Source organism: Geotrypetes seraphini, chromosome 11 (assembly GCF_902459505.1).
Source record: "Geotrypetes seraphini chromosome 11, aGeoSer1.1, whole genome shotgun sequence".
Taxonomy (NCBI): domain Eukaryota; kingdom Metazoa; phylum Chordata; class Amphibia; order Gymnophiona; family Dermophiidae; genus Geotrypetes; species Geotrypetes seraphini.
The window spans coordinates 1,230,443-1,244,518 of NC_047094.1; the positions used below are offsets into that span (position 1 = coordinate 1,230,443).

Sequence of the window (14,076 nt, forward strand, 5' to 3'; positions counted from 1 at the left end):
GTTTCAGTGTCAGGAAAGCTGTAAGTTGAGATGGTTCAAAAAACACATATTTATTATCTCGATACCTTATTATGCATTTACATGGAAAACGTAAAAAGAAAATACCACCCAACTGTGTAACTCCTGCTTTCATCATAAGAAACTGACGCCTGCGGTTCTGAGTTTCTCTACTAACGTCTGGAAACATTTGAATTTTCAAACCCAAAAACTCTTTATTCTTGTTCCTAAAAAACATCTTTAGTATCCAATCCTTGTCCGGCAACAACGCCACAGATAGCAAAAGAGTTGCTGGTTTAGCCAAATCTTTATCTGATGTTTCCAGGATTGCTGTCAAATCTTGTTGAAGGTCTTGTATTTCCTGTTTCTTATCCTCCGATTGTTGATCCCTTACTTTAATAGGCAAATAGTATACTCGAGTGAGAGGAGGCAATGATTCCTCAGGAATATTAAGTATCTCCATAAAATACCTTTTTATCATCTCTCTCGGGTTTATAGATAGAATTTTAGGAAAATTCAGCAATCGTAGGTTATTAGTCCGATAGTTATTTTCCATAGTCTCCAATTTTCTTCTAATAATTTGATTATCTTTTATTATTGTAGATTAAACTTGTTTAATCGTTTTCACTTCATTTTCAATTTCTCCCACTTTTTCTTTAATATTTGAAATTTCCTGTTTATTTTCCTCTATTGTCTGTTTTTGAATTTTTATATTCTTTTCGCCTTCTTTAATTTGTTTAGTTAGTGAGTCTCCCAGTTTGGAAACTAAGTCCCAAATTGAGTCAAGAGTCACTTCAGCTGGTTTTTCATGTTTAAAGAAAGTCTCATGTAAAGTTGAAAAAGGCTCACCTTGACTGCCTTCTGTCTGTTGGTCTGGATTTTCTCCTCCTTCTGCTCTATCCGCTGGAACTATCTCTGGGCTTAGCAAAGCCATAGAGACTTCCCCTTGCTGGCTCCCCGGTGTTACAGCCTCACGATCAGAGAGTGCTGCAGCTTCTGGCCCACTCCTTTCTCGTGGGGAACTTGCACTCAGCGGTGGGGGAGGTGGATTCCTCTGGGCGGGGCTCAGCGTGGTATCCAGCCCCAGGACTTCCGGTCCGGCGTCACTCCACGTCGCAGAGTCCAACGGGCGACTCCCCGACGCCACTGACTCCCTCTGAAGACGCTGGAGAAAATGTTCAATCGAAGCGAGAGGGGGGTGTTCAAGACGTCGCGAGGCTGCAGCAGCGCTCTTACCCTGTCTCTTCGGCATCGTGACCAAAGAAAAATCTAATCGCTGTAGAAATGAGAAGCGGAAATTCCCTCAGCGTCTCACCAGACACCGGTACGTGTCGCCATCTTGGATCAGCTCTTATATTCTTATGTGAGCCAAGTATAGACCAATGAAGCCACTGTGACATCACTGCTGAGGTTGGCTCTTAGGCATTGGTGGAATGAGGCATTATGACATCACAATCTCGGCTCTGGAATGTTGCTACTCTTTGGGTTTCTGCCAGGGAACATAGTAACAGAGTAAAATAGAGCAGATAAAGACCTGAACGGTCTATCCAGTCGGCCCATAAGTTATACCCATTAAAAACTTGGGACCTGGGTTGGCCACTGTTGGAAATAGGATTTTGGGCTTGTCATGTATGGCAATTCTTATATTCTCACCGGCCACTAAACCCCTCCCCACACTGTCCTGGTAATGAGAAGGAATCCACAGATATCCCAGAAGAAAAAGGGCAGGTTTTCTTGTCTGAGGATCTGAGACACCCATCCAGTTATCAAATGATATTTCAGACTTAAGTGACTTCAGACCCAGTTCCAGTCCAAGTAGCCAACCAGAACCTGCACCATCTTGTCACTTCTTAAAGCCTTCATCCATGGTGCCAGGTCCAGCAGCCGACACTCTCTACCCATACAGAAGCAGCAGCAAGTTCACACCATTGAGAGGGTCACTAAGGGCTCAAAATCTAGCAAGTTGGATGCTCCTTTCGGTGACCTGGTATTAGGAATGACTCGGGTAGGGACACCTGCTGGAAGCACTGGACCAACAGCCCAACTTTGCTTTTCCTGTTTCCCATGCAAGAGATGGTCCCTGCTTGAAAGAGCTTACAACTTAATTATGACAGATGCAGCAAGGCAGAAGGGATGGAGTTAGGAGTTGGCAGGAGAGGAGAGGGGTACAGACCAAGAGACTTGCCCCTTCCCCAGGCGGATTATAGGGAGAGATTGAGGAGTGGCAGAGTGAACACATCCCAAATAATGCCATCCACGCTGCCACAATCACCCTCCCTGAGTTTTTGTCATTATAATTATTATGATTTTCTTACTCATGTTTATTTTACTTGTCTGCTCTGCACCGAGCTGAATAGAGACGTCTGAATAAAATAAACTCAGTTTGTTTATTGACATTGATGCTTTCCACGGGGGGAGGCATTTCTGAGCTCCTCCCCACCCCCTGTGCATCTTTAAGATCTTCATAGTGGCCCTGGTGGGGGTCATCCAGCCTCTGTCCTGCTTCAAAAGCCTCATGCGCTCAGTAAGCTCTATGGGGAAGGAACTGCCTAGCGCTTTTGCGAGCGGACCCACCTCTCCTACCAAGTCCCTCGTTAGCAGAGGGATCCTCCCATCCCCAGGAGCTGCTCCTCCTCCACTAACTCCAGTCACAGATTCCCTCCCCTCCCAGTCGAGGACAGGACAGCCGGCAGGGGAGGGCTGGGGGCCAGAGCTTTGGCTGCTCCGGACTGAAGGTAGGTGGGAACATTTAGGTTCTTGGATTGCTTACAAGAGCCCGGTTGTTTCCGATTGCACACAAACGTTTCCAATTCTTTCCTGAAGTGTTTTGTAAACACAAGCGAGACCGCTGCCCTAGAAAACCAAAGGGAGACGTTTTCTGCTGTGGCTCGTTCTGGGTTTTTAGATATTGGGCGAGAGATTCCACAATTTGTTTAAACAAAGAACTAGTGTGTGTTTTTCTGTTCATCCGTTGCTTGTAAGGTGGTGGGAGGCAGGTGGAAAGGATCATTTCAGAAAGTAAAGCAAGATGGTCCAGCATGGTGTGAGGGGCTCAGGCCCTTCAAAGTGCCCCAGAACATGTGTCGTTGATAATCAACCCTTGAGATTTCAGTGGTTCTGCTTTTCTTGATCTAAAAGTAGTCGCAGATTCCCCCTTCCCTCCCCTCATCAGAAGGACTGGATACCAGGGCTGGGAGTGGCAGATGCTGGGGGGGGGGGGAAGATGCAGAAAATGCATCCAGGGAACTAGTCTGGGGATCAGAGAAGGCAGAGCAAATGCTAGGTTGGGGTACTGGGGAGGTTGGGAGAGTGAGGACTCTGGGCTTTGAAGGAGGCAAATAGGGAGACAGAGCTGATCAAAGACATAGATATTAGGAGGATAGGAGGGAGTCATTAATTGGGTGTGGAGGGTAAGAGGGAAGGGTGGGTGGAAATGAGGAGGGGCTGAAGAAAAAGGTAAGAGACAGAAGAAGGGATCTAGAGATAAGGGATAAGTAACGGAGGGAAATGAGACCCAGGGCAGGAGAAGAGTGGTAATGAGCAGCTAGAAAGGGGGGGTGGAAGAGAGAGATGGGAGGGAAACCAAAAGAAGGGTACTGACAACTGCAGGATGAGAGAAGGGGAGGAGGCGAAGGAGAAAAGGAAGAAGACAGGAAAGAAATCAGAAACATGTGTGTGTGTGGGGGGGGGGGGGGAGAAGAGACCAGGAACAACCCAATTGGAAAAATCAAATGAACGGATAGATGCAAGTGCAACAAAAAATTGATTTTGAGTTTTAGTGATTGACCATGTCTTCCGTTTGATATTTTGCTCTGTCTGCATTCTCTTTATTCTTGTCTGCTTGTTTCTGGTTTTTCATTGTAGCTTCTTGTTCTGTGTATGTGACCCAGGTGATGTATTTTGATCAACTTCTAGTTTTCCTGGAGGGATCTGGTTTCAAAGTGAGCTTTTACTATTTAAGTCTTCATAACATAGGAGCATAAGAAAAGCTATACTGAGACTGACCAAGATCGGTCAAGCTCAGCATGTCACAGAGAGTGGCCAGCCCAGGTCCCAAGAACCCAGCAGAGCAAATCTAGAGCTCAGTTTCTAACATCGACCAGGCTAGTCATCTCCAGGAATGTCTCATCTCTTTTGCATTCAATTACATTAGTCAGCTTCACCACGTCCTAAAGCAATAACTTAATTGTGCAACTGTGTGAAAAATAATTTCTATGATTCACTTTCAATCTCTTCATTGTGTCATGGAGTGTCCTCTTAATTAGGTCTGAAAGGTTAAATAATTATTTCCACTTCAGTCATGAGTTTATAAACTTCTATCATGATCCCTCTCAGCCTCTCTCAATGTACCTTCTCTGAACCTTTTCACTTCATTCTTTCTGAGATGGTCAAGGAGAACTGCCCACAGTCCTCAAGATGCAATCACCCCGGGAATAACAGAGAGGCAGAACGGGATTTATCGGGTGCCTGTATGCTAACCACATTGCTGGAGGTAAAGAGCTCCCTACCTTGGGCTTTTCTGTTGCGTGCACTGGAAATAACCCTGAGAAAGGACAATCAAAGGGATATCTGCGGGGGAGGGGGGGGAATTTCTCTCTCCACTGGGAATGTGCTGAAAAGGACTCCTACCTATTAACAGCATAGCTAGGGTTTCCATCTGGCTCCAGAAAAAGGAGGATGGGTTGAGCCATCTGGATTTTACGGCCATCGAAAGCAATAGAAGTAAAACCTGGATGACTCAATCCATCCTCCTTTTTCTGGAGTCATATGGCAACCATTTTGCCTAGTACAAATGTCAGGATCCCTGGATGGAGACCTTGAAAAATTTGCCTTAGATGGGCCATCCACAGGTATCTGCTAGACACTCTGCCTGGACTGGCATTTTGTGCTTGGTGGGAGCCGTTCTGGACCACTTTAACTCCCAGGACACAAAGTCATCTGTTAAATGTCTGATTATTTTGACTTGTGCCACTCTGGAGCTAGATTGCATTTTTGGTTCATGACTGCTTGTAGGGGGGTGGAGGGAAGTGGGGGAGGGGAGGGTGGTGGGATGATTGGATGGGTCTGGTGGGGTTTGCTTGTTGTGGTACTTTTCTGTGTGGCACTTTTTTTGAATTGTATTGAAATTTTAATAAAACACATTTTGAAAACAGAAAAAAAATGATATGCTACACTGATTTAGGGGCACAGTTACCAATGTCCAAAGATCAAGGAGGTGTGTTTTGGGCAGGACTTGGGAGGGTCAAAAATCAGAACATCCAATAGCGATTACTGAAGGGAAGGAAGCATCCATGCCTAAAAAAGATATTCTTAGTTAGACCTATTTCGATCACATCTAGGCAGTGGAGGGGGGCAGGAGGGCAGACCACCCTGGGTGGCATCTTGGTGGGGGCAATGGTGCCTCTCCGCCCCCCCCCCATGCCACACTTGTGGCTCCCTTCCCCCTCCCTGTACCAATTTAAATCTTCCCCAGCACAAGCAAATTCTCCAGTCTGCTGTTCGTGCTGGCCTTGCTCCCCTCTGAAATCACTTCCAGGTCATCAGAGGGAAAGACAGCCCCAGCATGAGCAGCAGGCCGGAGAAGCTGTTCCTATAGGTGAAGATTTAAAGAAGTAAGGAGAAAGGAAAGGTGCGATATGGTGGGAGTGCAGAGAGGAGGGTATGGGGGCACCACTGCCCCGGGTACCTCTTACCCTTGCTCCGATTAAGGCATGACATCTCAGTAATCTCAGTGGTTGCTCTCTCCCTCCCTCCCTCTCTCCCTCCCCTGAAAGTGAAACTCAAAAGGAATGAACTCTCAGGACTTTCTTAGAGATCAGACTCCACAGGTGACCCTTGACGGGAGGAATGCCTAAGTTTGGGCTAGATTCACTAAGCAAACCCATCGGTTTGTGAGTCCTTTGCGACCCGATTTCCCTCCTGCAGTATTTGTGATCCGATTCCGATCCGCGCATGCAAATGAGGGGAACTGCATGCAAAGTAGGCAGGGATGTGATCCACTAAACAAAATTGCCGATTCAACTGTGCTGGCCGATCAACCCAAAAAGCAACTTCTGAGGACCAGTCGCTGAAGCCATTTCCGATTGCCTTCTCCCACCCTGCTCTCAGCCCTGTCAGCCCCGATCTCCTGCTTCCCTGATCTGACTGGCTGCCCCGACCGTAGCTGCCCTGATCGCCTGCCTGCCCCGACTCTCCCACCCTTCCCTGTGGTTTTAACCTGCAGGCTTTAAAGCGGGTTAAAACCACGGCTGTAAAAAAAGTTTTTAAAAAGTGCTGGGCCGGAGATCCAGCGCATGTGCAGACCATCTAAATATGGTCTGCCCATGCGCAGGGATCGCTATAGAGCGATGTGGGCGTTCCTCTGATCGCCCTCATCTGCATGTTGCAGTTTTGTGAATTCATAGGACCTGCCCAGATCAGGCAGGTTAGTGAATCTAACCCTTTATTAGGTGTTTATATACCACCTATCAAGATTCTCTAAGCGGTTTTACAATCAGGTACTCAAGCATTTTTCCTGTCTGTCCCGGTGGGCTCACAATCTGTCTAATGTACCTGGGGCAATGCGGGGGTTAAATGACTTGCCCAAGGGGCAGCACAGGGTTTGAACCCACAACCCCAGAGTGCTGAAGCTGAAGCTCCAACCACTATGCCACACACTCAGACTAAGCCTGGTCCTAAGAGAGAGAGCTTGTAGAGGCTCAGCATTAAAGAGAGTTTTCACAGTCTGCAGAGTCTCTGTTAGGGTTTCATACAAAACAGTGTTTTAGGTTGCTTTTCTGGGCATAAAATCAGATTAGGGCACAAATAACTGTTGAGGAAAGTCTCTGTTTGGTGTTAATTCCCTCCCTCCTACCTCAAGGCAGAGCTTTTGATTTAGAAGCTCTTAGAAGTTTCAAGTTTATTAGAATTTTAATATACCGACTATCAAGCAAATATCTAGCCGGTTTACATAAAGTTTTAAAAAAAAGTTTTTTCTAAAAGAAATGGTACAAATAATTAAAAAAATAAAAAAAGTTAAAATACGTGGTGAACATTAATGACTTTAACATGACTACCTACAAGGCCTGAAAGCTATTGAAGTGGTTCAGTGGGTATTTTTATGTTCCTGGGTTTTTTTCACAATTATTAAAAAAACCAAAAAAAAACACTACAACCCCAAAAACACCAATCAACAATTAAAGTGGGATTTGAACCTGGATCCCTTGGTTTGCAGTGTACTGCACTACGCAATAGAATGACTGCCCCTCTGCTCTGTGTAGCTCTGTTGTAAGGATGCCTCCTTACAGACATCCATGTCATAAGAACATAAGAATTGCCGCTGTTGGGTCAGACCAGTGGTCCATCGTGGTCAGCAGTCCGCTCCCACGGCGGCCCCTAAGTCAAAGACTAGTGCCCTAACTAAGACCAGCCCTACCTGCGTACGTTCGGTTCAGCAGGAACTTGTCTAACTTTGTCTTGAATCCCTGGAGGGTGTTTTCCCCTATGACAGACTCTGCAAGAGCGTTCCAGTTTTTCACCACTCTCTGGGTGAAGAAGAACTTCCTTACGTTTGTACGGAATCTATCCCCTTTCAACTTTAGACAGTGCCCTCTCGTTCTCCCTACCTTGGAGAGGGTGAACAACATGTCTTTATCTACTAAATCTATTCCATTTCAGTATCTTGAATGTTTCAATCATGTCCCCTCTCAATCTCCTCTTTTCAAGGGAGAAGAGGCCCAGTTTCTCTAATCTCTCGCTGTACGGCAACTCCTCCAGTCCATGAACCATTTTAGTCGCTCTTCTCTGGACCCTCTCGAGTAGTACCGTGTCCTTCTTCATGTAGGGTGACCAGTGCTGGATGCAGTATTCCAGGTGAGAGCGTACCATGGGCCGGTACAGCGGCATGATAACCTTCTCCGATCTGTTCGTGATCCCCTTCTTAATCGTTCCTAGCATCCTATTTGCCCTTTTCGCCGCCGCCACACATTGCGCAGATGGCTTCATCGACCTGTCAACTAGCACTCCCAAGTCTCTTTCCTGGGGGGGGGGTCTCTCCAAGTAATGCCCCGGACATCCTGTATTCGTGTATAAGATTTTTATTACCGACATGCATCACCTTATCCTTATCCATGTTGAACCTCATTTGCCATGTCATGGCCCATTTCTTAAGCGTGTTTTTATCCCTTGTCTTCCCCCAATTTGTAAAATGTCTGTTCCTGTTGAGACATCTCCAACACACCAATGTTTCCATGTCCTGAATTTTCAAATAGGAAATATTGACCTCTTTCCTGTTCAGAACTACGTGTGAGATGGGCTTCCATTTGGCATGTTCTGATGTTTCTTTCTTTGATTTATTTATAACCTGCTTTTTATAGAGCAGCTCACGATTTAAACATACACAATACAAATCATATATATTTAAAACATTAACAGACAAGCGACCAAAACATCAATTCCCATATTTCATATTTCAAAACAGGTGTCTCTTCAACAACTTCTTGAAAACACCAAGATTGCCCCTCTGACGTATATACATAGGCACCCGATTTCACTCTTGCGGGCCAAGGCACAAAAACGTTCTTGTTGATGTGAATGTCCCCAATTCTGACTTGGGTATCCTTTTGAAAATGCTGTTGGTTCTTGACCCTGTGTAGATGCTCCATGCCCCACACCAGGCGTGCCAAGCTAATGACAGATACTGAAGGTTGTATATCAGATGTGTTGGCAAGCTGACCGACATGCCTATGCCTCAGAGGAGGAGGGAAGGAAAGAGAAAATGAGGAGATGCTGAATACAGACACATCGATTGTCATGGCTGTGACACCACCAAACTTTGCAATATGGTTGGGCTGACCCTGCTGCTTCAAGCCACAGAAAATAAACCCTGACAGATGAGCGCACTCTGTCTATCTTGGTTAGAAGAGCAATGAAAGCCCCATTTATTTCCCCCTGGCACCCCCTTTTCCATTTCTAACACCAATCTTTAGAAAAACCTCCATCGTCCTATGTCCACTGCACACCTGCCATACAGACATTAACACCTGTGTTTTCAGTAGCAACTTCTAGTTAGAAGAGAACAATGCCGAGAAAGCCAGCTGCTGTTCAATTCTGCCGTCACAGCCTGTCAGAGAAAGAGATAATGATTACTGCAGACTAGATGGGCCATTTGGCCTTTATCGACCATCATGCTTCTATGTTTCTATTTCATACAAACCGTCAGACACGAGTTGCCTTCTGCTGTCTCCACATTGGAAAACCATGCACTCTCAGCCCTCAAAAGCTTTGTGACTGCTTAAACTACCACCATCCACCACAAGATGGCGCTCTTTGCCTCCAGCAATATTTGCTCAGTGTCTCCTTCTGGAAGATCTGTTCCCTTGAAACAGGTTCCAGATACTGAAATGATCCGGACACATGTTTAGGTTGCCCTTAAAATACCTTTGCACCTGATTCTTTTAATGCAAGGCGGAGGGAGCAGGCAGAATATGTAGACACAAAATATTGCATATAAACTTGAAAAATACAATCTACACGTGTTGTTTTCTATCTCTTCCCAAAACATGCTCTGTGGAAAATCTCCCCAAAATGCAGTGGGGTGCCACAGGGCTCGGTGCTTGGACCTGTGCTCTTCAACATCTTTATAAACAATCTGGACATTGGTACGACGAGTGAGGTAATTAAATTTGCGGACAATAAGAAGTTATTCAGAGTAGTGAAAACACAGGGGGATTGCGAAGATCTGCAACGTGACATAATCAAGCTCGAGAAATGGGCATCGACATGGCAAATGAGGTTCAACGTGGATAAGTGTAAAGTGGTGCATGTTGGTAACAAAAATCTCATGCACGAATACAGGATGTCTGGGGCGGTACTTGGAGAGACCTCCCAGGAAAGAGACTTGGGAGTTCTGATCGACAAGTCGATGAAGCTGTCCATGCAATGTGTGGTGGCGGCGAAAATGGCGAACAGAATGCTAGGAATGATAAAGGGGATCACGAACAGATTGGAGAAGGTTATCATGCCGCTGTACCGGGCCATGGTGCGCCCTCACCTGGAGTACAGCGTCCAGCACTGGTTGGCATTCATGAAGAAGAACATGGTACTACTCGAAAGGATCCAGAGAAGAGCGACTAAAATGGTTAAGGGGCTGGAGGAGTTGCCGTACAGCGAGAGATTAGAGAAACTGGGCCTCTTCTCCCTTGAAAAGAGGAGACTGAGAGGGGACATGATCAAAACATTCAAGATACTGAAGGGAATAGACTTAGTGGATAAAGACAGATTGTTCACCCTCTCCCAGGTAGGGAGAACGAGAGGGCACTCTCTAAAGTTGAAAGGGGATAGATTCTGTACAAGCGTAAGGAAGTTCTTCTTCACCCAGAGAGTGGTAGAAAACTGGAACACTCTTCTGGAGGCTGTTATAGGGGAAAACACCCTCCAGGGTTTCAAGACAAAGTTGGACAAGTTCCTGCTAAACGGGAACGTACGCAGGTGAGGCTGGACTCATTTTGAGCACTGGTCTTTGACCTGGGGGCCGCCGCGTGAGTGGACTGTTGGGCAGGATGGATCACTGGTCTGACCCAGCAGCAACAATTCTTATGTTCTTAAAACACTTAGGCTGTAAACCTGCAAATGGATTTCTGGCCACAAGGAGGGAGAGACATTTTCACACAGTCTTATTTGCTCTATATGCCCATAAACAGCTTTTAAAAATGTTCTTTTTTTTCTCTTCTCACTTACCACTTGATGTACGAAAGGTGTCCCAGCCATGACGATCTGTCCGATCCTGAAACCATCTCTTCTTTCTTACGCTTGATAGCAGTGCTTTAGGCAACTTTTTTGTTCCAGCCTTATAGATTACAAATTAAACCCTGTATTGAGCAGGTGATTCTATAATTCTAGGGAGGTAACAGGAGTCCAACTGGGTTTGTGTCTCCTCTTTCTCTATTTTCAGTGCTACTCCTAGCAGTTGGAGTTTCAGAATTACTTCCAAAAATATGCATGAGATATACATTTGAATATATTGGAGATGGATGATATGCAAATCTCTGTCATGCATATTCTTTGTGGTAATCCTGAAAACCCAACTGGCTAGTTGTGGCTCCAGAAGCTCTGTTATATTTGATGACATCTACTAAATGCCTTACCCCACCTATTCTAAATTACAACCAATCATTTCTCGCTTGGAAAGTCTGCATCTTCACCTGGGATTCCTACGGAGGGAATGGGTGCAAATGTCAGCATTCACATGACGTAAGCAGTGAACTAACATCCAGTTCTCACAAAGCTTTTCTGATTCTCTCCACAAACTTCATATCAATTTAAGGATTTAACATATTTCAGCTACTGTTATTCTCTTTTAGCAAAGAAAGAACAATGAGTGCCCCACTCCTACTTCCACAAGCAGCAAATCTTCAAATTATAGACCGGGTCGTCTTCACAAGAGTGAAGCTCAACTCGGTTTACAAAAATTAATAGAAAAGAAAAGCAGATTTACAATTTGGTGAATAGCTAGGTTTTTTAATGTTTACGAAAGATTTAAAGAGTATCTGAATCTCTCAGCCACAAAGAAATATTGTTCCAGAATTCGCGTAATTTGAATGAGAAGAATTTACCCAATTTGCTGGAAGAAACAATAATAATAAATAAATAATAATAACTTTATTTTTGTATACCACAATACCACAAGCAGTTCAGAGCAGTTTACAGAGGAAGAGACTGTATACAGACAGTGATGTTACAGAAAAAGACTTTCAAATTACATTAGCATGCCAAGAGTAGTCAGGATTTATCCGAAAGTATTTCAAAGATACAACAAGACAGGAAAGGAGTCGGAGAAATTTATCAAAGAGATAGGTTTGGTAGGGGAATGATAATTGAAGTTTCTACATAGATCTAACCTGTCCTTGTTTGTTGGCAATCCAAGATAAAGGAATCCATAGGGGGCTGTGGTTACTTCCCTTCTGCTACTGGTGTAAAAAAAATAGACATTTTAAAACCACCCACAGAAATTCCAACTTGCTGCTCAATTTAAAACGAAGCATCAGGGAAGCAGAGCCTCTGGTTTCTCCTTCTCTAACTGCCACTGTATCCTCACATCTCCAGATAAGTCTTCCTACGCAATATAAATGTACACGAGTCGAGTCTCTTTCATTTGAAAGGAAACTCTGGAATGAGAGGGCATAGGATGAAGTTAAGAGGTGATAGGCTCCAGAGTAGAGAGTTGCACAGGGACAGAAATCCCACCCATCCCCGCCAGGATCCTCTCCGCCCCCACCCATTCCCGCCAGGATCCTCTCCGTCCCTACCCATCCCCACAAAGAATTACCTCCATCCCCATAAAAAGCAGCAATTACTTCTGACAGGATCATCAATTCCACAGTTTCTTTTGCTGTTTTCCTTGTGGAATCTCTTTGGTGGAACCCTTTTTTTGTTTTCTGTTCAGGTAATTAACTTATAAACCCCCGCTTTTATTAAGGCTGACGTGTCCATTATATTATATGAACGAACCCTGCTTCCAAAGCCTTCCATCCCCATGGGAGTCCCGTTGGCTAGAGGGGGTTCCCGTTGGGAGTCCCATGGGCCAGAGAGGGGTCCCCGTGGGAGTCCCGTGGTTAAGGGGGGATTCCCACGATCCCCGTTTCCGTTTACCTCTACTCCAGAGTAATCTAAGGAAATACTTTTTTACTGAAAGGGTGGTAGATGCGTGGAACAGTCTCCTGGAAGAAGTGGTGGAGCCAGAGACTGTGTCTGAATTCAAGAGGGCCTGGGATAGGCACATGGGATCTCTTGGAGAGGGAAAGAGATAATGGTTACTGCGGATGGGCAGCCTAGATGGGCCATTTGGCCTTTATCTGCCATCATGTTTCTATAATCAGAAAGTTATATGACATCACAATGCAAGTGTTAAGAGTCTTAGCCAATAGGGAGAGGAGGAGATAGTGGATGTAGCAGATGGGCAGACTGGATGGGCCATTTGGCCTTTATCTGCCATCATGTTTCTATGTAGCAAGAATAACAGGAAGGTGTTAAATTTAGGATTTTAGGTAGAAACATTGAACTCCATAACATTCTTGGTATCATGCCTAGAGGTGACAGGCAGAGCTCCAGCACTCCACATTTTGTAAGAAAGTAAAAGTTCAAAGAAGTGTGGGATGAACACAGAGGATCTAGAATCAGAAAATAATATTAAATATTGAACTAAGGTCAGTAGTGGGCAGACTTGCGCGGTCTGTTGGGGGGGGGGATGGGCTGGGGAGGGCTTCAGTGGCTGGGAGGGTGTAGATGGGCTGGAGTAGGTTTTAACAGAGATTTCGGTAGTTGGAACCCAAGCACAGTACCGGGTAAAGCTTTGCATTCTTGTCCAGAAATAGCTAAGAAAAAAATAAAAAAATTTAAATTGAATCAGGTTGGGCAGACTGGATGGACCGTTCGGGTCTTTATCTGCTGTCATCTACTATGTTACTATGTAAACGTAACCGTCATCTCAGAGATCTGATGAAAAGAGGTTAATCGGTGTGACATCATGACACCAGGGTACAAAATATAGGGCAGGTGAGAATCCAGTAGCGCTTTTGTATGATACGATATTATTTGGTACATCAATGAGGGAAAAGAGTCAAATATCCTCTAAAAACAAGAAATTATTACTCATAATGACAGGAGTTGCCATTCAACAAATTACAAAAAATTGGAAAAATTATGATAGATTAAGTTATAGTTTCTGGTGGAATTCATTGTGCCATATTTTTAAAATGGAGAAAATATTAGCTATTCAGCAGGGACGATATTAAAAATTTATTGATGTTTGGGAGCCATTAACAAATTACTGGAAGGACTGATGTTATTTAACATTTATTTCTTCCCTTTTATTTATTGAAGTATAGGGTGGGGGGGGGGGTTTAATTTTAAATTATTTAAAATTATAATGTTACATTGGAGGGAGGGAGGCAGGAATTATATTATGACTCAATATATGTGAGATTAAAAAGTGATATTAAAGTGTATATGATTGTATTATAAATCACTTGTTGAAAGTTTAAAAATGAATAAAGAATTTATAAAAAGAAAGCAATGTGAGTCCTACATTCCACAGAGAATATA

The 14,076-nt window shown here is 44.5% G+C and overlaps 1 protein-coding gene across 1 annotated transcript in view; it reads left to right on the plus strand.

Moving 5' to 3' along the window:
- Positions 1-2,513: 2,513 nt before the first annotated feature.
- The window catches only part of SCNN1B (sodium channel epithelial 1 subunit beta), a 55,393-nt gene continuing 43,830 nt past the window's right edge, over positions 2,514-14,076 (plus strand). Inside the window, exon 1 of the mRNA XM_033962698.1 lies at positions 2,514-2,732. Within this exon, the coding sequence (XP_033818589.1) occupies positions 2,531-2,732 (202 nt within the window). The 5' untranslated portion in view covers positions 2,514-2,530. The remainder of the gene's footprint in view (positions 2,733-14,076) is intronic.